Genomic DNA, 27,124 nt, shown 5'->3' on the forward strand with positions numbered 1-27,124 from the left:
GAAGGTAATTTTAAATGTAATTTTTATTTAGGCTATGTACAACACATACGTACAATACGTGACCCTTGCTTAAAACTATGTTACGCTCGTCCGGTATGCATTTCCACTTAATTTTTAACTTTTTTTCCTCTCGACACAACACGTGACATGGTGTGTGTATGTGACTTGGATGCGCAAGCACGTGCTTGCTGTGCACCTTCTGTATGTATGTGTGTGTGTGTGTGTGTGTGTGTGTGTGTGTGTGTGTATGTGTGTGTACGATGTGTGTACGTGTACATCCGTGTACGCGTGTGTGTCTTTCATTTAATCTTGTGCACGTATGAATGTAACGTGTGCGATATGTTACAAACTTGTTTTCTCTTTAGGAACATTTCTCGTGGAATGCCGCGAGCGATAATAATAAGGTCGCAGCGAAACTACACGAAAAAACAATGCGCAGTCTTCTCTGCGGCTTCATCTTCTCGAGTCGATATATTGATTAGACAGTTATCGAAAAATGACACCAATATTAGACGATTGTTGATTGGACAGACTCCGAATATCACGACTGAAAGGCGCCAGGGAGATGTCGCGGCGAGTCGTAGGTGTTCGAGATGCTCGCGGGCCACTTTGCACTCCACGCACAATGTGTATACTCGCACAAACAAACAAACACACCTGTCTTCAATCTCGGGGAGCTCTCGAAGAAGCGTCGAAGGGTCCAAACGCGAAAGTTCCGCTTTCCGGCTCTCTTTCGTTACGCGGGAAAGCATCCGGACGACCGACGAGCGAAAGAGTAACGACCAACCGATTCGCGATGAACGGGCTGAGGAATTATGTCGGTATGCTTTTTCTTTTCGTTCCTTTTCGTTCCTTTACATTCAGCTGCATTATTGTCGACGATTGATACGATGAACATCCGTCAACGTCCGCCGATCATTCGTCCGAGATAATTATCCCAAAGACAACACAGTCGGTCTCGATCTCGAAATCGGTCGCGAAGCTTCGGCTCGTTGGCACGAATTGGTTGAACGTTACGGTATCAATTACAGAGTAATACGATCGGATGGCGGTCGCTGGGAGTTCAATCCTGGATGTGAGTGAGATGGGCTGCGAACTTTCTTCCGTTTGCTCTTTTATTATAACTTCGTCCAGCTAAGAGAGATAATCAATGGCCTCGTGAGTCGATCGGCCTGTGCGTTTGTCGATCGCCTGGACAGTGCGATCGCTTGCGATCTCACCCCATCTCATTCAAGATACGATTGAGTTAATTAGCCAGGGTGAAGAATCGCAGCGACGTCGACACTCTCTCTTTTTCTTTTTCGACGCAATCAGCAGCCGACGTCGCGCGTTCGATGATCGTGAGTAAAGCAACGTGATTGTTAGCGCGAATCAGTCGATAGATTGCAAACGTGGAAGATTGTTAACACATCTGTTAACACATTGCTATGTATAAATTAATTATTCACCTATCAGCTGAGTGACAGCTGCGCCCGATGGAAATTCCCATCGACTAACGAATTTTCGTTATGATCATTAAATAAATTATTGAATTTTTGTTTGAAAAAATGTGTTTTACATAAAATGTGATAATTATGCTTTTAAAATTTTCAGAAAAATCAACGTGTACAAAATAATTTCATATCATTGGCCAATTTAAGCAAAGAATTGTACATTGTGACTTTGTTACGGTCAAGAATGTGAGCTTGCCGTAAAGTAATTAGGAAATGTGAAAGAGGAAGTTATCATTCATTCATCCTGTGAAACAATATTCCTCGTAATGTGTCGTCTGACTGGTTCTACTTGGCGTCGGATACTTTCCCAGTGTGAAACAGGCTTGAGCAGGCCATCACATACAAATGCATAGGTATATCGTAAGGACGTGCCGACGAGTAAAAAATAACGTCCAACATAAATTGCGTCCAACGGGTGATATACAGCGACTCGCATCGAACTCGTTTCGTCGACACGTCGATACGTTAACACGTTACGCGTATCACATCTCCGTCTTGGAAGGAAAAAATGATACAAATGAACAAATGTGTACGACTTCAGAAAAAGGATTCGCACCAAAAGTATCGTTTATCGACGTTGCTTCGATAACGGTGATGTGTTTCTGAGATAACGGTATTCTGTGTTGCGTGAATGCATGTGTGCGTGTAACTTTACGAAATCTTACTCGTTCTCGTGACACACACACACACACACACATACACACACACGCACGCAAGTGTACTTCTAGATAATATTCCTAAGCCTCAAACGTATACTCGGTTTTATCGCGTTCTTACAAGCGAGATGAGACGAGTGCGCGGCAAGAATCGGATCTTTCTCTCATGTCAATCATGACGGAACGGGGATGCGATATGGATAATAATAATAATAATAATAATAATAATAATAGTAATAATAATAATAGTAATAATAATAATAACTCTCTCTCATGTTAATTCGTAGGCGACGACTTTCTAATCAATGCGGATCAAAGGGGAGTGAATGAGTGTCGACGGACCGAGCATCGCGACGGGGAGAAACCCTGGCGCCCCTCAAATTTCGAACGCAAGACACTGTCGCGGATAACCACCACCATCATCACCACCACCACCACAACTACTAACATCACCGCGTCCCCCCGTTCCCTGTTTATTTAAAATCGTGGTCAACATAAGCACACAAATCAATGCCTAATATCATTCACTAAGGGTATGCTTACACTCTTTTAAAAGGACATTGAAAAATCGCATATGCTAGAGTATCTGCCGATTACGCTCCTCTATGTATCTATATCTCCGCACCCTTATTTACACAGTCCCGTCCCTTTCGCCCACCGATTAACGAAAACGGCACGAATCGTTGTTGAGTAGACTGACGAAGCGTCGCGCGCGAGATTGCGTGTCCCTGGTCCGACTCGGATGTGGCTGTGTACAGGTGTGCGAGGGTGTGTGTGTGTGTGTGTATGTGTGTGTGTATGTGTGTGTGTGTGTGCGCATAATGCTTCCGCGCGTTCTTACGGTACGTTTCCCGATACCGAAGAACTAGTGCGCGAAAAAGAGCGGACACCCGTTACACGTAGAAAATATACGGATCTCGCGACAAATCTCTCCCGCGAGGTGCTCTTACACACACATTCTGTACACGCTTTATAATCGCACAACTCCCTCGCTGTCCGCGAATCCGAGATACAATTTGCACCCTTGAGAGATCGCGTGTATTTTCTCACCCTCTTCCTCTCTCTCTCCCTCTCTTTCTCTCTTTTTTCCCCCGATGAGCTCCCCGTCGAAATTGGCTCGCAGCTCGCATGTTCTTCGTTCATTCGTAACGTCTTTCCGTATCGGTCACGGAAATCGCCACGGATAAGCGAGAATGTCTAATCGCGAATGTGCCAATTAAACAAACTTTGGCGATTGTTGATCAACCTCCGCTGATCAATTTGTATTCAACACGATCGAACAATCCGCAGATCGCAAAGGCGAATTGGCGACGGCTCTCTCATACGTATATATATTCGCCACGTACTGCTGCAGGATTTCTAGAAAGAGAAGGAGGGAAGGAGAGAAAGAGAGAGAGAGAGAGAGAGAGAAAGAGCTCTCTCACTCGCAAGCGAGATGCGAAAACGTCGATGCGGCCGCGCGAACTACTCGTGATAGCCATCACGCAAATCGGATCCACGGTCTCTCCCTTTTCTCTCTTCCTTCTCGTCTGCGAAACGGCGAAACGTTGTCTTTCGATCGGGCTTTGTCGATCTCGTCATTTTAATTGCCTTCCTCCGTTGTCCACTCTCATCGTCGCCTCGCGCTCGGTTCTGGTCACAAGTGTGCCGTATGATTTCTGACGAGATCCTCGAGTCGCCAGCCCGCCTCCGTTTACAATTATGTTTGGTACTGTAACATCGGTGCAGCCAGGTTCGGGTGGTGGGCTGTATTCATTCTCAGAGCCGAGATGCTTTTGTTGTACCACTCGTCCTCCGCTGACATCCCTGAAACCGAGAGACAACGTGTTTTCAGGCAAACCGAACTGCGCTCGCCGTTGCTCAGATCGCATCGACGATTTCGCTGAAACGCGCATTCCTGAGTTTCGCGTGATTGACCTCGATTCAAATCCCGTCAAATTTAAGGGACACTTTACATGCGGTCCTCGGAAAAAGAAATTACCTCAGGATTATTTAATATTCTAGATCTAATTTTCTTTAATAATTCAAAACTTTACATGATTGTTCGCAAAATAGTAGAGACACTTTTTATCGCATTTGACCTAATTTATACATGCACACAAGATTTTTATATGTATTGTCGTACACTCTGTACAACAAATACTTCTTCGAGCTTTTTCAACGTAGAAAAAAGTCAACAAGACTCCACAGCCAGTAGTCGTTTGCAGTTTGACGAAATTTACAGGATCGATGAGAAACCAAAATTTCAACAACGGAAAATACCGCACACTTTTCGCGCTACCTTCATCTGAATTTCTTCGATTGATCCGCAGTCGGAGAGCCGACCGGGCCGCTTCGAGTGTGTTGAAGAAACAACGAACCGTCAACTGGCATCAGACGTTAACCGGTCGGCGTAGCGCGCGCCGTAATGAAATAAATCTGAGTGTCAGCCGCGGCGCGTGAAGGATGCCGACTTCTTTTCTCTCCCCGAAAGAATCACTCCGGGAGTGATTCGATTTGACGACTTTCCGCGGAGCTTGATCGAGTCTGCTGCTAATCGGTCGATTTGCTATCGCATTAAGACGTTAAGTCGTTAAGGAGAAGCGGCGAGAGATTGCGAGCGCCGAAGAGGCGCGTGCTCGTCGCAGTCGCCCGTTCGTTCATTCGTAAGCTCGCAAGCCCCGCCGACAGGCAGGTAGGCAATTCGCGAATAGTCTTGATTCGATTTAAAAGCGATATTCCATCTCGCGCCGGAAATGGTGTAAGACGGCGCTGGGGCGGAAATGGAGAGAGCGTCTTGGAGGAGCCGGCTGGCGACGGAGCCTCTCGTGCACACGGGCGTCGGATTCGCGCCATTTCCGCTCCGGATTTTTGCAGAATCATTCGATAACGTCGGGTCAGCGGCCGAAGACAACGCAGAAAGTCGTCGGCAGAAGAGGAAGTCGCATGGGAAAAGGACGAAGCCGCGTCTCGAGAAGTCGCGTAGAAATTAATTTACACGCCCGTTCCGCGCTCGCGAGATATCTTACGGAGTGAAAAATTGACAAGCGATTCTCTTGAATAATCCGGAATAATCAAAATAAAGACCGGATGTGTCGAGATCAAGCGTCACGATTGAGGCTAATAACGGTACAAGGCTGTTGCGATTTTCTGTTACTGATGGTAGCTGCATGATAGTACACGTGAGGAATTTTATAGTACATATTAATGTGGAATTTTGTGGTCGAGAAGTTCGACATTGTGCCTTAGTTTATTATCCTTTTATTGTACATGTTGTTATTCACAAATATTTTATTATCCATATGTCATGTGCCTTTTATATCTGAAGAATTGGAAGCTTTGCTGCTGGAAAATTTACTATATGCCTTAGCAAGATAAACTCTGATAGTTTTTACGCGTTCCACTAGAAAAACACGGTAAAATTAAAAAAAAAATTGATGTAAAAAAGGCTATAATATTCTTTACGTGTACTATCGCCCTCGTTGACATCGATATTTCTATTATCATCAATGTACCATTTATGACAACTATTGTTATCGGTACACTGTTCGACAACCATTGTCTTCGGTGTGTACTCTTCGGTAAGTACTCTGATCGATATGGTATAGGTATTTTTTATCACTATACCAATATGAGGGTTAACTGTCGCCATTGCGGAACTCTGCAAATTCATCAGTAAGCGTCGAAGAATTATCACTCTTGAAAAATAACTCGAACGAATCTTGCGAAACACTCCAAACGTCGCAAAAGCGTCACACTCGCAAGAAGTTTATTCACAAGGTGAAAATTTGAAGAAACAAACAATAACCGAAGCAACTCAGACAACGGCGACGCGCTCGGGACATTGGAGTTCGCGCGGAGCGACAAGGGCGGCGAGTGTGAGGACCGGCTATATCGATTTTTCGGCGGGGAAGCGAGTTCTCGGCGGTTATCTCGAAAGGAATGATACATCTCCGCGGTATTTACGGGATTACGGGCGTTTGCATAATCCTTGATCCGAATGGGAGTGCGAACAGCGCGCGCGCGCGTTCGCGTGCGTCGCATATTCGCTTTACGCACGCGTTTAAAGCACTGTGTGGCGTTGCATTATTTATGACTCACCCATTGCATCTTGTCGCATACCGGTGACGGCCGACATATTCGACGCTGAATGCGACATGGAGAACGGCTGGGTCATGCTCGGGTAAGACGTTGTGCCCATCTGAAATGTCGTCGTGCGCGATTAATGACGCCGTCTCGCCGGGCGATCTCGCTCGTGACTCGAAAATGCAACGAGGCGAGAGTCGGTCGTCTCGCGAATTGCTCGGTCGCATATCGTTATATCGAAGTAGCGCGACGATAATAACCGATAATCGAGCAACGCGACGATCTCGCATCACCCGCTAAATCCCGCCGTTCTATTCGGCTGGAAACAAAAAGGGGAGGAGAAAAATGGAAAAAAAAAAGAAGAAGACACGAACACGCGCGCGGTGTTAATGTCGCGTATAATTAATTCCCCGTGCGCGAGAGCGTACGAGAGGATGAAAATGAATTCCGCGATATCAATGGAATTACAGAGAGTTACGTGCTCGGTTTGAGCGGCCGAGCTGGAACAACGGAAGGAAAGTAATGCGGTAATTAACGTATGTAAAACATAATTATCGGCTAGGAGGCCGCCTCTTACATTTTCGCTCTCGCCCGGCGCGAGAGCGGGAGCAAGAGCAAGAACAAGAGTGAGAGTGAGAGCGAGAGCGAGAGCGAGAGCGAGAACGCGGGCGCGCGCGCGCGCGCAAAGGATATATGGTTTCATTAGATAAAAATTAACCGCGTAACACGTTCTGTTGAAGCGATGGAAATTAATAATGTGTCGCGGTATCTATCTCCGGGTCGTAATCAATTTTCCAACGGGTTACGTTGCGTTTCTACACACGGAGCGATATCGCGATATATCGCGATTAGCAAACGCGATTATCCAACCGAGATAGAGATCTTTCGTAGCGGGAGGTGTACATACGTCGTCAAACGGTCCTCGCGGGAAATTCTTACGGAAGATTTCACTTCGGACAAAGCGGTGAAAACGATTTCCTCCCTCCCCGGTAAAGGTTGCATTTCGCAAAGCGCCGGACGAAGCGAGATATTCGCTTGGTATCGCGCGACATCGAATTCGCGAGATCGAAGTACGCGACTACACGTAATTGATACACGAGTTGTTTTCTTTTTCGCGGGGGAACCGACACGCTCGCGAATGATTGGCTCAATTAAAGCGGTAGGCATTCGGTAATCCGGCCGACCCAACTAATCAGCCGAAATGCAATTTAGCTATATCGACCGATAGCGATGCGCCGCCGGACGTACGCTCAGGTGCACTCCAATTTAATAGCTCGGTTAAAATCATTAACGAGAAACGCATCGAATTCATCCCTGCGCGACATGCGAACCCTCGAAATTACCCGCATCGTGTTGCATCGAAATTCTTAGATTATTCTTTCTCCCTCGGTCCATCCGTACGAACCGACTTGTGCTTCGTGAGGGTGATCCTTTTTTAGTGTCTTTTAAGCAATAAACGCAACGTAAATTATCGCGAAATCAACAGAAAAGAAGGCGAGAAATTATCTCTGGAGAATTATTCCACTACTAGCGTAACTTTCTGGAAAAATCGCACTCGACTCTTCTTCGATATACGTACTCGTATATATAACAATCTTGTTTATATATTATTTACTTGTCGTAAAATCGCGCGAGGACCGTGTCTTCGCGTTGCGCGTATTGGTGAGCGTGCAAAGCGGCGGGTATCGATAATAATGAAATTTCGGAAGCGTCCTGCGCGTCATAAGGGAGCCTCACCTGGGGATAACGATTTATGCCATTTATGCTGTTGTGAGGATGGGGATAGGGTTGATAACCCCTGCTGGCGCCAGGATAGATATTCCTCATCATGGCGCCTTGGCAGGCGGGAATCGGTGTCAGGGCCTTCTGCAGCTGCTTCTCCTGCTTCCGGTATTTCGCTCTTCTGTTCTGGAACCAGACCTACGGAGGAACGAACAACGGCGAGTGAACAACCGAGCGATCGGGCTGACGTGATTTTTTATTGCGCGCAGCGCGATCAATGGTCGACGGACGAAAGCTGCGGAATCGTGTCCCTGCACCGCCTCTCCCTCCCGAGAGAAAAGCATCGATGACTATAATTGCACGGTGAAGTAATTATAGTGAACCATAAGTTAATCGACTGTTAACCGTACGGCTAATTGAATGCGGTTAGCCGTAGTTCAATTACAGTAATCGGAAAACTACTTTTGCAGTATAGTGTGGGAGTGATAATATCGCGCTCATATTATTCTTACTGCTACTTTTCCGTTCGAGTAACAAAAAGGTATAGCTGATGAAGATGATTATGATTCTAGTGGAATTAACCGCTTCTCTCTTTTCTCTCTCTCTCTCTCTCTCTCTCCCTCATTGTGGAACAATGAATCAGAAACGACGCTATGAAGAGTTGCACGCGAGAAGCAAAATTAATTCGCAAAACAAAGCTTTTGTATTCGGAAAGCGGCGTAATGATGCCATCTGATTTTCTAAAATTCGAAAAACGTTGCGACCAGCAGCAGTCAGTTCTAAAGCGAATTTCAAGTCCGGGAGAGGTGTCGTCGCAATGATTTTCGGGTTTCGTGAAGAAACTCCGGGTTTACGCCAATACGATATCCTTTGAGCGGCAAAAGGTTGATATAGTGCGCGAATTTTTGTATGTAAAAACGATTTTTACTCCGGATAATGCAATACTCGGTCGAGACACGTGTATTCGCAACAAAATGGCGACGAGAGGGCTAACAAAGCAACGTGCAGTGAACGTAGGAACGGATGAGGGTTGCCTGAGCGCGACCAACCCTTAGCGCGATATCGAGCAGAACTCAGCCTCGACGTGAAAGAAGGGCCGCGAATCTCTTGGGCCAAAAAGCGCCCTCATTTTTTACTCTCACCCCCGAACCTTCGGGTCTTAAGTTTACCCCCGGCCTCAGCCGGGGTACCCAGAGTGGTTTACCTATCGCCATTTTGCATCGGGCAATTTCCATTGTTTCGCGGGATTAGTAAACCCATATTGGGGCTTGCCCGAGCCGCCACCGGCGACTCACCCCGGCATCCACACCGGCGCATGTTTCCGCACCCTCAACCTCTCAGCCTCCCTCATCCACCCCCTCGCGGCCCCAACAATCTCCACCCTCGCGCCCCGCCCTGCCGAGCGACCCCTCTTTCCAACAACCCCCAGAAAGAGAAAAGCCTGCGGCTTCTCGGGTCCCGGGTCGGGGGTTGTTTCCACCCTCACCGGTGACGTCACCGGCGCCACCCGATTGGCCGATGCCGCGGCAGTGACGTCACATCGGGCTCGCTCATTGGCCGACACGTTTTATCGACATTTCTACTGTACACCCTCTCTCATCGTCGCAGAAGTGGGTGACATGAGCCAGGGTGGCTCGAACGGGCTTTTCTCTCTCTCCCCCCTCTCTCTCTCTCTTTCTCTCTCTCTCTCTCTCTCTCTCTCTCTCTCTCGCTCTCTCTCTCGCTCTCCCACTCTCTCCCCTCTTTCTCTTTCCCACCCTTTCTCTCTCTCCCTCTCACGCTTGCTCTCCTCTGATCTCCTCTCTTTCTCTTTCGCGCTCTGTATCTTTTCGCCTCGCTCTCTTTACAGCTCTATCACTCTTTGTGTAGAAGTATGGCGCTTCCGAAGAGAGAGAGAGAGAGAGAGAGTGTCTCGTGAAATATCCGCAGCGATGCTCGGATCCGCACGTACCAGCCTGGCAACGAAGGGAAAAAATTCACCGCGTGCTCACAGAGAGATGAGAGAGAGAAAGAGAGAGAGAGAGAGAGAGAGAGAGAGAGAGAGAGAGAGAGAGAGAGGATGGAGGCAGATGGATTTTTATCGTGAGGGCTACTCACCTAAACGTTCATCTCCGCGCGCATTTCCCGAAATCAGTAATATATAACATTTGCACAATGTTAAGTAATTTCGAACTTCTTTTGTATCATCAACTTTGATTGCTTTCGTTTTTAGCCGAAATCGTATCTAATGAGATACTGTAGAGATTCCACAAAACTAAAAAAATTTTTCAAACAGAATCATTCACGAGACGCGCAAGGAAACATGACGAAAAATATGTTAAATACTCAGTGAAATATTTCAAAGCAACAATGAAGCGGAACTATACGAATAAGGACAAACATTGAGTTACATAATCAGAAGTGACGGAAAATTCGCGGACAGGAATACCCGGAGAAATGTATTTACTTTCAATTGTGCTTCTTTTTGTCTTTATTTTGCGCTATTCAATTCGCAGCGGATATTAGTATCGCGAGACATTCTCTTGTGTAATTAAGAACACGTTTAATTGGCACGAGCAATTTTCTGAACGCGCGCGCGTTGCGCGTCAACCCGGGACTCGATTAACTCGTAATGCGGGAAAGAATCCCATAATTGTCTCAACTAATCATCCAGAGGTTAATCATGAAGTAATCCCGATGGCAAATTGTTAATTAACACAGTAGCGGGGCCGAGCGATACCCGACGCGATAAAGGTCGTCACCTACGTTGACGTATCTATCTCATGTCGGTCCATGCCGAAGAGATCAACGCCTAACGCAAGAAATTAACAGTTTATGAGCAGTAGGATTATACTTCCGTTAACAAAAGCGTATTACGCCGACTTCTTATACCTCCTGTGACATCGTCAATTGGCCATTGTACAAATGTTGACGCGCAAATTGCGCGTGTCGAACGAACAGCGACACTGCACTACGTACTTGCACATCAGACGTTGCGTGTACATTTGCAACATTGTGTGTGTTATTGTTAAAATATATGTATTATAATTTTTTAAGCATAATTTATATCAACAATGTGGAATTTATAAGTGGCTTCAGATGCAGTTTATTAGATTTTCCTACGATTTTTCACTTTTCTCGATACATGTAAGATCAAAACTCGTTCAAACATCGTTCAAACCCGGTTACAATGTTGAAACATACGTGACACCTGATGCATCTTATCGAGAGAGAAGGATATTTTTTTCCCGAATAAAACAACTACATTTCAAATATATCGTAGTAATAAAATCGAAAGAACAGTTGGAGGAGGGAGCGAGAAAAGCTCTTCGGAAGAAGCACGACGACGGTGAGAGCAAATGGGGAATGTTTCGTTGGTATATCGAAGATGCCGAGAAGCAAGCTAGTTGGTCGGATAGTTTTGTAGTTGCAATTGGATTTTATTTAGATTATCTTCTAGCCGCTAACTTAGCCGGTATCGGAGGTAACGGGATCGGCGACTCGGTTCCGTTATTAAACGATGCGGTAAAATGGAGTTATAATTCGGGGGAGTATATAACTCGGAGTAGTAGCGCGATGTAGAACCAACTCTTGCTTTCTTGATTGCGTCTTTTTCTTTCAAGCAGAAAAAGAGAGAGAAACTGGACGCGAATGAAAATTATTGATGGTCCAAATTGCGTATACTTTCGAATATCCGCTTTACGATATGGGATTGACAATTTTGAAATTTACGAATTTTGCTCTTGTATTACATGACTACGTCGAATAATTATCGTGAGAAAATGGTGGATTCGTAGTCCGAGCGATAAGAATAAAAGCAGCGTGATAAATTCATATATTTTAATAACGAAAGATCGGCATTGTTGCACAGGAAATTGCGACAAATGAAGTTTTACAGAAATATCTAGACAGAGTTGAACGCGCGCAGAGTAATGGAGTCTTATTTAGATTAAGTTCTTGCCGCGAAATTGGCTGGAATCCGTGATTACCGACCCGAGAGAAACAGAGAGAACCCGATTCGGATATGAAATATTATAGAGAATCGAGACGATTATCAGAACGATGATAATCAGAGTATTAATTCCGAAGTTGAGTCTAGATCCACGTCGAAAGGGGATCGTCCGGAATTCAACAGTCGCAGATTACGGCGTAATTACAGAAATTACCGAGAATGATAATTATATATATATATATATTCTTCTTTTTTAATGGTTTTAAATAGAAATTTGCGGGCAAAGCGAACGTTTTAAAGATAGGTAGGAACGTTCCAAAACTTTTAACAAAGGGCTCGATTAATATTTTCATGATGAGCATACATCGTTCTGACTCACATGTATGGAAATCGTGAAACGTGCGAGGCAAGTCGCATAATCAATCTCAATTCGCATCGGAATTCTCGCCGCGGGGCGATTTGCAATTGCATAAAACACGCTTGGCTTTCGAATAATCCGGTGTTATCTCCATTCGCGGCAGTGCGCGCGAATTACCAGCTTCAAATATATATAGAAAATATCCAGCAGCATTATATTGGCACTCATGAACGTTTCGTTTCTTCCATAATTATAAGACGCGATATATCTGATAAAAGAATTAAAATTTTACAACAAAAGACAGCGCGTATCGTCGGAGATGCCACACTCATGTAATGCCATTCGCTAAAAATCCAGGAAAAAATTTGAGGAATCTGCTTCTCTCCGGGAAAATTTTTCGCGCACCTGCTTGTATCTGCGTTGTGTATGCAAATGACATTGTGTGCGCTTCGTTTATTCAATACCGCGCGTTCATCTAAAATCTAAAACGGAAAATGCCTTTGCTATTGAGAATATCTCTTTGTATGTATATATAAAATATTATACGCGTCTATACATAATATTTTATATATATGTACCTATATATGGTATATATATATATATATATATATATATATACACACATACACATTTACGAACGAGCGAAGCACATTGGCCGAAGAGATCCTTAAAAAGAGTGATTCCTTTTATTTGTTCCTTCTATTTGCTCGTAGAAGAGTCTTTGGAGAACATACTTGCGCGCACTCGCGTCCCTTAAGGCGCGCACTCTGCAAGAAACTGGAAAGCTAAGAGTTCGTAATTCAATAACCGCGCTCTTCTCCTTCCCACGTTCACTCATAGAGAAAGATAGACCGGATAGGGAGAAAGAGGATGAGGAAGAGCGAGATGGCTGTCCCACGGGGAGCGCGGCTCAAAATGTCTGCTACTTTGAGGACTACGACCGAGAAAACTATCCTCCCCGTATGCCTGAGAGAATACTGCACTCTGATAGCTAACCCACATACAAGCCGGGAAAATGGATACACGGATAATGGCTTTCTCGTCGGCTAAAAAGAGCGTAAGACCTGTAATGTAATGGTGTACTGCTTGCGCGCGCCCATTTCGGAAATTATGGACATGGCCGCACATTTCAACGTAATTACGTGATGTAGAATCAACTCCGATTATTCGATCGTTTTAAAGTTAAAAATAAAATTTATTCACGCCGATGCCGCGCCGATAACAATCCGCGATCCGTCGTCAAATCTCTCTTTGAAAAGTAGCATAAAGGTGTAATCAATTTGCGATAATTGCATGTGTGTGTATGTGTGTGTGTGTGTGAATTCCAAATATGTCATAGCGTGATTACGAGATCTAACCAATACACTAGTTTCAGATTTCTATATTTTCCATAGTTGAAAAATAACGGTAAATATCTTCGTTGTAAATATCCGAGCTTGAGCATTTTAAGATGTCTCACAGGGAAGCGAGAAAGTCATTAACGTTCAATTTTCATTTATTTTCAAGATTCACGTGAATTACTCATTATGATTGCGATTACATAGACCGCGATACATATTTTTTTTTGCAAACGCGGAAAATCGAGCATCACGATCGAGAAACTCGAGGCATCCGTCGGGGGTTTTCACTGCCCCCACAAATTTCCTTGTTTCCTGCCGGATAGGAGGACGATTTTCTCGTAGAACGCCCCGTAGGTAGGCTTCGATCGGAAGTCGAATCGAAGTAAAAAGGTCGAATGAAAACTCGGCTAACTCAATATCACGGAGAGAGCTCAGGCTTCTCCTTTCTTTTTCCTCGGCGTAATGGGATTTCTTGTGCGGTGATTCGAGAATTATTCTCTTACCACGGTGTTACCCGATTTTTCACTATTATTATCATTACCGTCACGATCTCCATCTCGCGATCTCCTCACGTGCGGACAATGTATATATATATATATAATATACACCTGTAAAATTACACCGCGACTAGCCCTCTTTTGATTTGCACAATCGGCGTATTCGCTAAATGAAAAACACTTTCTCTCTCTCTCTCTCTCTCTCTCTTTCTCTCCCTCTCTCTCTCTCTCGCACTCGCTTCGACCAGATTCCCCTTTATCCTGCTTTACTGAATTTATTCGCGCGCTTGTATATGTATACGGAGGCGGCGCCATTACATCTTCCTACCGAGTTTCCTGCAAACCTCACTCGAAACGACATAAACGGACGGAAACGATCCTGCGCGAGACGCACCGCCGATGTTTCGCATGGAAAACGCTCATTCAGCGTGCACTAATATGCGTTTGCGTGTTTAGCGAAATTGCAAATCGCGCGGCACACGCCATCAGCAGCGAATCTACGTGGAAACCGATGAAATTGCAGCTACTACTTTGTCAAGAGGCGCTGCGAGATATGGTCTTGTTTGCAGACGTTTATCTCAATTAGTTGCACACGTCATAAAGCAAGAAAGATGGTTCAAAGTTACACACTTTACTCTAGCGACTTATGTTATAATATTATTAAAGCCCGTAATTTAAAAAATATAAATTTACACACCAAGTACGTCTTTTTATTTTTTAATATTTTTTCCTTCTCTAACGTTGCCTCGACGAAATCACTAAAGAAACAGTCTCGGTACGAGTCGCCTCGAGATTCCATTCTCGCGCACATCGCTTCAATTTCGAGTCGCTTATCGCGTCGAAAGAAATTGCAATAACGGGCAGTGAGAAGATGCGAGATTCGAGGAGCGGAATAGATGTATTTTTTAGCAACCGATTGAACGATGTCGCGAATATGGGAAGAGAGAGAGAGAGAGAGAGAGAGAGAGAGAGAGAGAGCGAGTCGTCCCTTTAAAAGCTCCCGCGCTAGTCACGGCATTCTGTTTCCTCAAAGATAGCGACACGGGCCGTGGAGGCGGCGAGGACGAGAGAGAAATAGACGACGAACGAGGGTGGCAAAGTTGAGATGAGTTGGGCGCGCAGGGGGTTGGGTGACGCTGTACCGGAGGCTGCCATTATATCTGAGCCGCCATTTTAAATTGAATTTTCTCCACCCTAGATAGATCTGAAACGTCTCAGGCTTGCCTGGCTCTCGCTATTCCTTCCACTACGAGAGCGAGAACGAGGAGATGGCGTCGGGAGAACCGGGGAGGTTGGGAGGAAGAACGCTCCGAGGGGAGAGACGAGAGCCCCCTTTCTTACACGGCCGCCATCCTGCTTTTTTCTCGCAGCGAGAACCCCTGTTTTGCGATGGGACACGTAAAGCCGAACCAAACCGGCTCCCCGCCCGCGCCGTTCTCGGGGCTGTGACGAAATTTCAGTGTTCGCATAGCGAGACGCTAGGAGGGTGTGTCTTTGAAATTCGAGCGGGTGTTACTTTGCGCGACGCGTATTTCTCATCAGGATTACTTCGGACGAAATAGACACGCGCTGGAAATCGGGTTATAACGGGAACATCGTTACGCGCGCTGCAACTGTCCTCCCTCAAGCCCTTCTTCTTGTGACACGCGTGTCGCTCGGGCGATCTCGTCGCTCTCGTAACGCGTCGCGCTCGTAAAAATCAAAGAAAACCGAAGAAGCGAACAGCTGAGAAATGTCTTAAAAAAGCGTTGAGTCGAATGGCCGTAGCGTATGCTTCTCCTTTCCCTCTTGCTCTACGATGCGATACGGACTGCAGCGGAACGTTAGCGTTCACCGAGAAAAAGTCGCGACTAAGAGATTGACCTTCGAAGGGGCACATTCTAAATCTCATTTCCGGTGTGTATCGTGAAATTCCACTTCCCTATTGAAGGCAAGGCTGGACTCTCTCCGCAGAGACCAAAGCACGTTTACCGCGGTAAGAAAGCGGTCGGGAAAGGTGTACCGGGGGCCGAGGAGAGCGCTCAAAGCTGGACGTGGCGCGGAGGGTGCAGCCGGAAGCAGCCAAAACGCGCAAACCGATGACGCGAACGTTAATTACGGCGCAAAGCGCGCTTCGCCAGGTTACAGGTAATTGGCCGATTCTGGGGCAGCCGCGGCGGAAAACCAGCGACTGGAAATGACATTTAAAACTGCGAGCCGCCCTCTCGCTCGCTCTCGCTCTCTCTCTCTCTCTCTCTCTCTCTCTCTCTCTCTCTCTCTCTCTCTCTCTCTCTCTCTCTCGCCCTCTTTCGCGTTTGAGGTCGGGAACGGAACACAGCCGACACACAGGGGCCAGCTAGCCAGCCAGCCAGCCAGCCAGCTAGCCAGCCAGCCAGCCAGGCAGCCGGCCGGCCGGCCGGCCGTCGTCCCCCTCGTGCGGAGTTGTGCCGTGCTGTGCGCGCCTCCTCCTGACGCGCGCGCGCGCTCGGACACTTTGTGCATCGGTTATAACCGGGCGAGCGATGCGCAAACCGCGTTTTACTTGGCATCGCAGTTTAACAGGGTTAAGTCGCGGCGGTTCCCGGGCTTTTAACTCAAACAACACCCCGCTGCATTATATATCAAAAGAGCGCAACGCACCGACGACTGTTTTAATATGTACCCGCTCGCTCGGAATTCGAGGCCGTAACGTGCGCGCGCCCGCTACACCGACGAACCCCCTTGACGTTCCCTCGTCGTCACCACCGCCGTCACCACCACCACCTCCACCCTCAACCTCCGACCGTTCCTTTCTCTCACTCCCTCCCCCCTCCTCCCTCTCTCCCTCTCTCTCTCTCTCTCTCTCTCTTTCACATCGTCGAATCCTCCATCTTTAATGTCATCGCAAACCGCACCACTGTCGCAAGACTCGTTGATGTGCCAATTTGCTGTTTTAATACGACGTATTAATAAACATAACACGCGAATGCCACGTTCATGCCGTCTGAATTTATCGTTCGGCGTTCGCGTAGGCCTCTCTCCGGGCCTCTCTCGAAAGAATAACTGCGTGCTTGCGTGCGTTGGTCGAAAACGTCTACTCGGTCCCCTCTAATCGATTCCACGACCCTCGAAGAATACAGGGTGTCTTGCGCCGACATTTGCGACCGTAACTTGATTTCGTCGCCCCACATGCGTCTTTGATTCGATTACGCAATGAGTCACAGTCAAAAAGATAGGCCGGGGATAAGTGTACGTACCTGCCCTATCTTTTTCGAGTGGCGTCGGCCGAACGTCGCTTCGGCGAAGCATCGCGTTGATAATGGAATATAAAATTACCGATCTACCCTCCACATGAATATATACGAGCGCGCGTTGCGTTTTAAGTACGAAGGGCTCGCGAAAGTTCGTCGATGTCTCCACGGGTCTCCCAGAAGATGAGTGATTTCGTGGACACGTTGTCGCATGCGTCATTTCCTTTGATAAGAGAGAGAAGCGCGCGTGGTGAAAAATCCGACGCGCTCTTGCGATGTCAGAAATGGTACGTCGAAATTTTGACGATTATTCTCGCGTCGCGAATTAAAATCACGTGAAGTGTCGATTGCTAAATCGAGCGGCTCTCTTATCTGACGTAGAAAAGCTGTTACACACAAAAGCGAATGAGACAGCCCGTTGTTCGCGAATCCAGTCTTTCGAGCTCGAAGCGCCGAAAAACCGCTCGTTTTCTTCTTCTGCCGCAGAAGCGCAGAAGCGGCACGTTACTCACCTGAATTCTGGCCTCGTTCAATTTGGTGGTCCTCGCTAGCTCCTCCCGGCAGTATATGTCCGGATAATGAGATTTTGCAAACGCTGATTCCAATTCCGCCAGCTGCTCCTACGAAACAATTGGAGAGCCGTGGTAAAGGTCGATTTCAACTAGCCGGCAGGAAATTTCGACGCGATACGAAAGAGTGGAGCTAATCGAAGCGATATTGTGCGAGTACTTGGAACCTTTTACCACCTCGAAGAGGTATAAAACGCGTTTTCCAAAGAATCTCGTCGGAGGAAAGCGAGAGAGGAGCAAATTTAACGTTATTTGCGCCGAAATTGAGTAGCTTTTATATTATGGTATAATACGATGTACTTTATCCGCACGTAAACGCACGCAAGCCGACATGTTTTATATTTTGCTAAACATTTATGTTAATATCAAAAAGTGTTACAGAGCAATTAAAAATTACACGCACAATATTACTACGCCGTAAACGTGCGCGAATCGAACCACGATTCGACGTTAAATTTGGTTTCGTTGCTCAAATGTACAATTGCGTTGCGCAAAAGTAATACAGCGTTTCGAGATTCGTGACACATCGCGTGTTGACATTGTGTTCCAATCTGAAAACTAGACTACCAGCAGCGTCGCTGTTTAGACACTCTCGTACAAACCTGCGTGAAAGTAGTTCTGTGTCGCCGTCGGGCGGGTGTTGGACAACTGGCTGTCGTAGGTGTGTGGCCAATGTGAGGACTAGAGGCGCAGGGGTCGGGCTTTAACTTTTTAAAAGCGCCTTCTACGCCTGCAATAAGAGAGGAGCGCGGTTTTAACGCTTTCGCAAAGTTATCACGACGATGGACATTAATCTCTGCGGAAAAAGTAAGGACGCGTGAGTCGTGTATCTGTTGCGTGTCAAACCGCAATAACGTTCGTATTGTCGATGACTTGTCGGATAAATTTCAATCTTGCCGACACGCATTTGTATACATATATTTACATCATGTGTATGTATATGTATATGATGCGTAATTGTATTGCAATTATTTCATAATTTCATAATTCGAATTACACTCGCCGGTCGCGCCCGTAAAGTGATTTAATGGCATATTAATAGCCGTCATATTAAATATATATTTAATAAAAAATTGCATGTCGAGCACAGATGTACAGAGAACGTAGATAGACACGACAACAAAAAGGACAAAAGAAGCAAAAGGAAAGGATGCGATTTGTAAATAATTTATTTTGCATAACGCGCGTGCGAAAAGTGACGGGTTATCTCGCAACGATCATTCGCGGTCAATGGTGAAAAAATCGCAGCATTTTTCTCTCGATGAAATTCAGGACGCAGCCGGCATCCGAGAGGAAAATTTATCTTCTGAGAATTGCTAAAAGACAAATTCTCTTATTGGATACGAAACTCTTATTGCGTTATGAAACTCGTGGAAAAAATAATGTTGCGCTGCTGCAACTAACTGCGCAACATTTCCTTCCTCCTAAAACGATTCATCAGATATGAATGATACCAGAAGGAGAAGGATATAATAAAAGAAGCCGATATAAGAAGAAACTCACGAGCAGAATTTGCATAATTTCACAAAACGTCCCGCAACAGTTGCTTTTGCTTCGGAGGAAAGAAGCGAGTAGGATAGACATCGATGAAAGTATGTCGAAATTTAGAAAGTATGTGTATGGGACAATTTCCTGAAAATTCATAATACCGAAATCCGAATATCATAATTCCCGAAATTATTTATTTATTATTACAACCCAGCAAAGTGTGCTCAAATGGTTAGATATTAACAAACCTGTGTGTGTAACGCTTCACTATGGACAAAAATTCCTAGAGCGCGGTTGTGTATTTCGCAAAAGTTTCCAGATATTGTTCCGGTATGCGGAATTCGGTTTTCACGACTTCCCGGGAAATCGTCGCAGTTTTCGAGTTTCGACATTTTGATTTTTCGGAACAATGCGCGTCCACAGCAGAGAAAGCTCCGGCGAAAACTCGTTCACCTTGACGCCGAGGGGCCCGCGAACAATTCTTTCGTCGCCGCGTTCCCCGGGCTCGAATTACCCCGTGGCGCATTTTCCGTGAGGTAACGCGATCAACAAACTCCGTTAACGATCCTCATAACGCACTTGACGCGGTCAGCTCGCCCTATCTCCCTTCGTGTTCGCCGTATATTGTCCGGTTGACCGTTAGACGGTCGAGAAAGAGGCTCAGGCCGGCGGAGTCACGGGCGTCGCGTCGCGTCGCGTCGCGTCGCGTCGCGTCGCGTCGCGTCGGAGCGGCCGAAACTCGATTTCCGGTATCGCTTTCATCGCCGGAAAATTCGATATTCCACGGAAGGCGCGATTCACCGAACTTTCGACCTCCGCGCGAGAAGTCCATGACCGCCGCCGCCGCCGCCGTCGCCGTCGTCGTCGTCGTCTTGGTTGCCGCACGGCGATACGACGCGGGTGCGACGCGACGCGGTGCGGCGCGACGTCGCGACGCCCCGGCTTTATGAACGAACGTAGGTAGAGAGGTACCTCTACCCAGGTTGCACGGTCCCGGGGTAAGCGTGGCGAGCGAAGTCCCTCGCACTATGCTAACTTGGTTAGGGCGTTAATGACCTAATCATGTTACATGCTGATTCAATGTTCAAGGATGAATGCTGTCCACTTTACATACCTTGCCCGGTTACCCGGTGAACGAGGAAACTCGGTCAAGTTCAGCGAAGAAGGCGAAGGGCCTCTCTCTCTCTCTCTCTCTCTCTCTCTCTCTCACTCTCTCACTCTCTCGTCAGACGATCCGTTTCCTTCTCGATCGCGAGTTACACTTTGGCGTCATTCATTTGCTTTTTCTTTCGCAGCGTGAACTGTCTCTCTCTCTCTCTCTCTCTCTCTCTCTCTCTCTCTCTCTCTCTCTCTCTCTCCCAAGTTATGTACTACGTTAAATATTTCATTATTCGTGTACATATATTTTTTACAGCCAGTAATTAGACGAGTAGCCAATTAGGACCAAAGAGGTTAACTCGCAAGGAATTGAACAATTGTTTATTATCCAATGCAATTTTAGCAATCAACATCTCGCGTTGGGTCTTATTGGCTGTTTAGTTGGTTGAACACTCGAGAGCTTTGTTCATTTTTATGTTCACCGTTGTGCCTTTCCAAGTTTGTTTTTTACAAAGCATTTTTAGTGCCGGCGACTTTTTCGAGCGTTAACTACCTATTTCGCGGACATTCGGGAACACAACGGATTTACAACGTATTTCGGAATGTTATTAAGAGGAATATAGAGCTCATGGTTTCCGCGATTAATTCGATAATAGGCGAGAGCGAGAGGTAAGAAGAATAAGAAGGTAAAACGGGAGGACGGAACGAATCACCATCGAACGCACGACGATAAATGATGTCGCGCAATTAAATTCTAAAAGTTGTGATAATGCAAACTGCAAGGAATTCTTTGTGCCATTAAAATTATATCCCGTTTTAACGCAACACAAAGCTTGTCCTAATTTTTCCGCGCGCTGCTATAGATTGAAACGGGATTTTCATAAATGATACGAAATGAAATTAATGTCTCATAAAAGGTATCGGCAAAAAAATGTTTTCCGGGATCTTTATGACAGCGAAATGAATTTTTCCCATTAATTCGCAGCATGTGACAATGGGATATCGACCCATTAACGTAACCTCCCTGTGACTCTTTATTCTTTTGTATATTCCGCGAAATATCGTTACGCGCACTCTTCAACTATTGTTCGATACGAACTTACAAATTGCGGCTTCGTAATCTAATTTCGGAAGTCGAAAAAAAAAAGTTTATTACTCGATTGTAAATCTAGACTCGTGGAATATACTTGCGCCGCGTTGTTGTTTCAATTTGTTCAGCATTTGAATTCGTTTTTATGCAATTACGAACTTTTCGATTGCAGAAAATAGGCAATTTGCAATCGCCAGTTTTTCATCTTTGACGCAAAAATCCGGCCGAAAATTATATCCTTACGAATTACGCCTGTTAAAGCGAGCTCGCTGCGTGCGTCCGCCGGGAAGTGGAACGCGCTGGATGTTGTTAGAATCTCGGCAAATACCTCCCTTACCGCCGCTACCACCGAAGAAACGCGAATTGCTAAAACCGTAATTAGAGGCGCGATAGAGGAAAAATCGGTCGCGAGTAGTTTCCCGCCGGGAAATCCAAAAGCTCGTCGTTTCGTATGTTTTCTTCCCGCAACGCCGCATGGAGTCGCGGGATTGGCAAAGTCCAGCAAAGAAGATGTCGTCGGCGACGCGAAACGGACGGGACGGACGGTAGTCCGCGCGGCCGATTTAACCCTTTGTTCGGTGAGCTTACGAGCTGTTCGCCGACGATCTCGAGAAAGGAACGCACACAGGAAGAGGAGCATGGCGGCCGAGAGGGGGTGTGCGATTACGGACGGTGCTGTGCCGGCGAACATCTGCCCCCGCAAATTTTCGACGCCGTCAAGGGGGCCGAAGGGTAATTAGCAGCGATTTTAACGAGGTGACACGAGGTGCGCGACGAATGACACGATTTACAGGATTACCGGTAATGCGGATCGCGATGGCCTTCGACCTGCAGCTGCCATCCGCCGGCATCTGCTGTCACATTAGAACGTATTATCGCCGCGTGAAGAGTGATACGCGCGATCGCCGCTTTTGTGAACGTGTGTATGTGTGTGCGTGTGCCGTTCGCTTGATTTATTTTCTCCGCGCGACAGTGAGCCGCAAGAACTCATTGGTTTCGCTCTAACTCGACGGTAACGAGACGAACGTCGGGCAACGGCGGCGGGGCGGGCTCGCAAATTCTCCCAAAATGTCAAATGGCGAGCGGAGACCGCGCTCGCAATTTTAGTTTCGTCAAAGGACCTCCTGCGAGAATTCCGCTGGGGCAAACGTTTCTGGGACACTCGGCACGATCAACTATCTCGAGCATAAATTGTCATTTGCAGCTGGCACTCTTGGCGACTCTCCGGCGTGTAAAATATAGAGGATTCTCGCGCGCGTTGTACTTGAATTTGGACGAAAAGCCTTCGCGAGGAGGCAAACTTCATCGTGACAAGACTCTCGCGGCAGGAGTCGCGAATCACGGTACACGGCAGCATTTCACGCTGAGGATCCTGCATTTCGATAAGAATTCATACCGATGACGCGCGAGACAAATTTTGCTTCCGTTCATCCTCCGCGCCTTCCACTCGGAACAAATGGAAATTCATTCGAAGCGATCGTGAAAATGCCGCCGCTCTCTCCCTCTCTCTCTCTCTCTCTCTCTCTCTCTCTCTCTCTCTCTCGGAATCGCCTCGAGTGAATGTTTTATTCGATTGGAGCGCGAATTTGCTTCTCTGACGATGGAATGCGTCAGATTCGCTCTTCAATTTCGAGTGAAAATATTCGCTCGACGACTCAAAGCGGAGAGATTCGCTCGGTGTCGGATGGACGATCGCTCGAATTCGAACACTCGGCTTTTCGAGCGGGGTCTTCGCTGCAGGAAATGCTGAGAGTTCGACCGACGCGACGCCGGGGCGACCGACGGGGCTCGCGCAACAGGAACGAGAACGCGCTCCTGTTTTAAGGAGGACACGGGAGTCGCGCGCGCGGAAGACCGTCGCCCGAGTACTTTTAATACCCCGGAGAACCCGCGAGGGGGTTAACGACATTAATTTTTCCCCAGCCCTCACTCCCGCCGCCCCGGCGCACCGCAGCCCCGCGCCCGTCCTCGTTTTATTCTGCTGCCTCTTTTTCTCCCTGCCGTCGCGAGGCGGCTCGACGCGCTGTTGGATTTTCATTTGCATGAGAATCCCGCGGTAGTCTCATTTCGTTTCCGGGAACCCTGACCTTGAAGGGTGCGGCGGGAGCGCCGGGATATCGCCGTTTGCAAATCGGCGCCACCGCGTGAAATTCATTTTCGAGCATAATAAGGCCGAAAAAATTTTAACGACCGCCCGCGCCCGGCCGACCTGTTGAACTCCGTGTTTATCGAGCAGTCGTGTCCTTCGCGTGGAAAAGTAAGGATGCGTATCGAGAATTCCTTGTGGATACACTTAGGGTCTGTACCTCATCGCGACGCGACCATGTCGCGGTGTCTTCGTGCGTATAACAATTTCAAAGATCGATCGGAAGATGATTGTCTCATTGAAGCTGCATTTAATTTCTCTTTCATGCTGACATGGAGAATTTTTAATAGACGAGAGGAATTATCGCAGAAATCGCGGTCGATTTCTTACGATTTTGGTGTGATCCTTTTCGAACAATTTGAGAGAAATATTCGGAAACGATCGATATGATAAAATTATTACACGAAATAAATGATGAGTTATCGTATATGATGATACAAGTCATCTAATCAGAATTGCGAATCGTGCAAATGAAAAATCTACAGGACAGACATCTTCTTCGCGTTACGAGAGGGTCGTCATTTCTAGGTCGTAAAATCTTGGCGAAAATGACGCGATAATTCCGCAATTTAGACAAGAGCGAGTTGACGTTTCGAGCATGTCGAGGCACACGATGCGAAATGCGAGTCGCGATACAATGACAGAAAGGGCGTCGAGGACGAGGAGTCCCTTCGCTTCCGAGTCTTCCAACCCATCGAAACTGGGCGCCAGACTTGTCACTCGTTCGAGCCCTTGTCCGACGTGTCGTGCCCACCCCATTAGCACACCCCGGTGGGCTAAGCTCTCTTAAGCCCCACTGGCACATAATAATAGTCCATAGAACAGGTACCACCATATGTCTGGCCCACCCGACCCATTGTCAACACTCCGGGCTGGTCGCGAACGCGTGCTCGAGACTCAACAAGCGGAAAATACGTCTATCTCGAGATGACACGATGTCCATTTTTCTTCCGGCACTGATTAACGGCGTAAATCAGGACGTGACAAGCTCGTCGACGGGAAAAGCCGTCGAACCGTGTCGCATCCAGTGTCGCGTTCGAGGTGCAACTTGGTCGTGAGTTCTATTCGCGTTGCTCTGCCCAAGACTGCAGTTCGTGCGTGAAAAAAAAAACACCGAGATAATGCGCTCTACTTTCGATGTCATTATTAGAAAATCAACCGTCTCAGCGATCTCGGTCTATGCGACATCTTCTCGCAGTGTTCGAGAAGGCGTTTGCCGCGCTATCGGTCGATCCATTTGTAATGCGCGAATGAGAGATCAACTCTCGTGAACTTGTAGTGAAAAAGCCGGTCAGACGGGGGTCGGACAAAGTCTCTTTCGTTCGTCAAGTAATAGCAATTCTTGGACAATAATACGACGAACGTGTCCCTCGATGATCAGTTAGATAAGTGTGGAAAAGCCATGCCAGTCCTCGCAACGAAAGAAGCGGTACTACGCTCAGCCAGAGTCTGACCTTTTCTGCAGTGAAAGAGGCGACTAAGTCTGCTGACTTGTTCCACTCGCGGAGTGTGATAACTAGTGCTCGAATAATAATATCACGAGCACATCAATGTCCTCTGCTGACCGTGAAAGAGCCGTGGAACAAAGCGCTAGTCGCGCGACTTCGCGGAAAACCAAGAGCGAAAGCAAGTCCGATTTGTTCTGCGCTCAGGCGTAATGATAAGGCAAAAGTAGAGCTCGCTAAAGTGAGATAAGAGCGCGTTTCTGCCGTCTTGCGGGGCAGATACTCGGGGCAGATAACGACGATACTCACCGACACTGGCGGTGGCCCCGACGCTGCTTCTGCCTGGCGTGGCGGCGGGCGTCGGCGGGCTCGCCTCGAGGCCCTGATGCACTCCGTACAGGCCGAAGTCCTGCTCATTGGAGCTGGCGCTGCTGCACTTCCTCTTCTCCTGATTGTGATTGAGGTGGAAGCTGTCGTTCTCGACCAGGCCGACGCCGAGCAGACCCAGATTCGGCCTGAGCTCGTCCATCAGCTTGTTCTGGCCGCAGTTGGCGGCGGCAGCGGCGGAGAAGTTGAGCTGCCGGCTGAAAATCGCCGGGAAGATGTTGAACTGCTGATGGTCGAGGCTGAGGGCGGTCGTCGGCAGGGACGAGCCGCCGCCACCGCTGCCGCCGCCGCCACCGACGGAGGTACCACCGACGGAACCGACGCCGCCCGCACCGGGTGCCCCGGTACCTCCGGACAGGTCGTTAGCCAGGGTGATGCCGGGGTGACCTGGTCGAGGTCGTTCGTATTGGAAGCACCTGACGCTCTCTCGACCGTCTACGAAGACATCTTCCGACGCGAGCTCTTAATGAGGGCGCCCTGCGTCCGCGTTGCGCACGGTATTATCGTTGTCTTCTTCTCCTTCTCTTCTTCTTCCTCCTCTTCTTCCTCGAGATCGACGTAGCGAAAGTGCCCCGTGGAGTCGTTGAGAGTACCCGAGCTGTGAGGAGAGGACTCCTTACCCTCCGCCTCTCGGATTCTCGGTGACTTCAACGAAGGGCTAGAGCGTAAGTCGCGGACGGGTGTATTCTTCTCCCAATATTCAATGTTGTTCTCTCCTCGAGGTGAGTTTCGATCTCCGTGTTTGAACGTTTACGTTTGTTAGGGAAAGTACTGTGTCTCGTATCATCCGATATCCGTGTTCTTACGAACTGTCCAAGAACTTGGAGATCAGTTGGTCGATCTTGAGAATTTCCTTTTTCTTGAACATCCTCCTCGTAACACTTGCGCACGCTGCACCTTTGTCGTATCACTGTGTTGTAAGTCGAGGACTTGGACGCGAATATTATCGCACGATGGATCTCGAGCTGCTTTCCATTTGTTGAGTAGACTTCAGAGGTGTCGATAAGTCTCGGGATGATCACGGGCAAAAATCACGTATCGATTTAGCGCTGGTGGATGCTCCGGGGTTCTCCGATAGTCTCTGATAGTCAAGGGCGTGAAGCGCGCGCGTCGGACTCGCAGATGCGTTGATAAATCTCAAGTGAGCCTAGACTCTTCTAGGTGTACGGTACGATGAATCTTCATCGAAGCTCGTCAGCCACGATGAATCAAGCTCACGATAACGGGTTTCTTGACCCGCTAATAATAACTTTCTTGTTCCAGGTCCAACTGACAATCCATCTAACAGTTGTTCGCGTACATCTGAATAGGTTTGATGTCTATTTTGAGAAAATAGTCAAAAACTCTTCAAGTAGATTCATCGATCGCGCCCTTTCAACCGATAACTGCGATCCCTTTGCACTTTCGGCGAACGTAGACACGTTTCTTGGGGTTTTCACTTTTCGGGCGGGGTTCTCCTCTTCGTGTCTCCCTCCGAGGAAGCTCTCGGTGATCTCTTCGAAAATTGTCCAGTCGAGAAATCCAATTAAGAGATGTGTTCTTTTTCTTGAATTTTCTGCTCGCTGACAGCCGTTATGTGAACTCTTTCGCTTCCTTTCTCTCGTTTTTTTCTCTTTTCTAACTCTAACTC

At 47.3% G+C, this 27,124-nt stretch overlaps 1 protein-coding gene across 1 annotated transcript; it reads right to left on the reverse strand.

Annotated features, from left to right (window-relative positions):
* Nucleotides 1-32: 32 nt before the first annotated feature.
* Nucleotides 33-27,124, reverse strand: LOC105181656 (homeobox protein prophet of Pit-1). The gene is made up of 6 exons (XM_011138563.2): nucleotides 25,417-27,124; nucleotides 18,443-18,570; nucleotides 17,784-17,891; nucleotides 7,952-8,134; nucleotides 6,230-6,329; nucleotides 33-3,955 (listed from the first exon to the last, which is right to left on the reverse strand). The coding sequence occupies exons 1-6, from the start codon at nucleotides 25,634-25,636 to the stop codon at nucleotides 3,849-3,851; spliced, it is 846 nt and encodes a 281-aa protein (XP_011136865.1). The 5' UTR covers nucleotides 25,637-27,124; the 3' UTR covers nucleotides 33-3,848.

This window comes from Harpegnathos saltator, unplaced genomic scaffold (genome assembly GCF_003227715.2).
Source record: "Harpegnathos saltator strain DR-91 unplaced genomic scaffold, Hsal_v8.6 scaffold8, whole genome shotgun sequence".
NCBI lineage: Eukaryota > Metazoa > Arthropoda > Insecta > Hymenoptera > Formicidae > Harpegnathos > Harpegnathos saltator.

What these genes read in the sequence shown, in the direction of transcription:
- LOC105181656 (XM_011138563.2), bottom strand. Translation starts at nt 25,636, where the DNA reads ATGGACGAGCTCAGGCCGAATCTGGGTCTGCTCGGCGTCGGCCTGGTC. An exon ending in ACAGAACTACTTTCACGCAG is followed by an intron (nt 17,892 to 18,442) that starts GTTTGTACGAGA and finishes ATTGTTTCGTAG; the next exon opens with GAGCAGCTGGCGGAATTGGA. An exon ending in TGAACGAGGCCAGAATTCAG is followed by an intron (nt 8,135 to 17,783) that starts GTGAGTAACGTG and finishes GTTCCTCCGTAG; the next exon opens with GTCTGGTTCCAGAACAGAAG.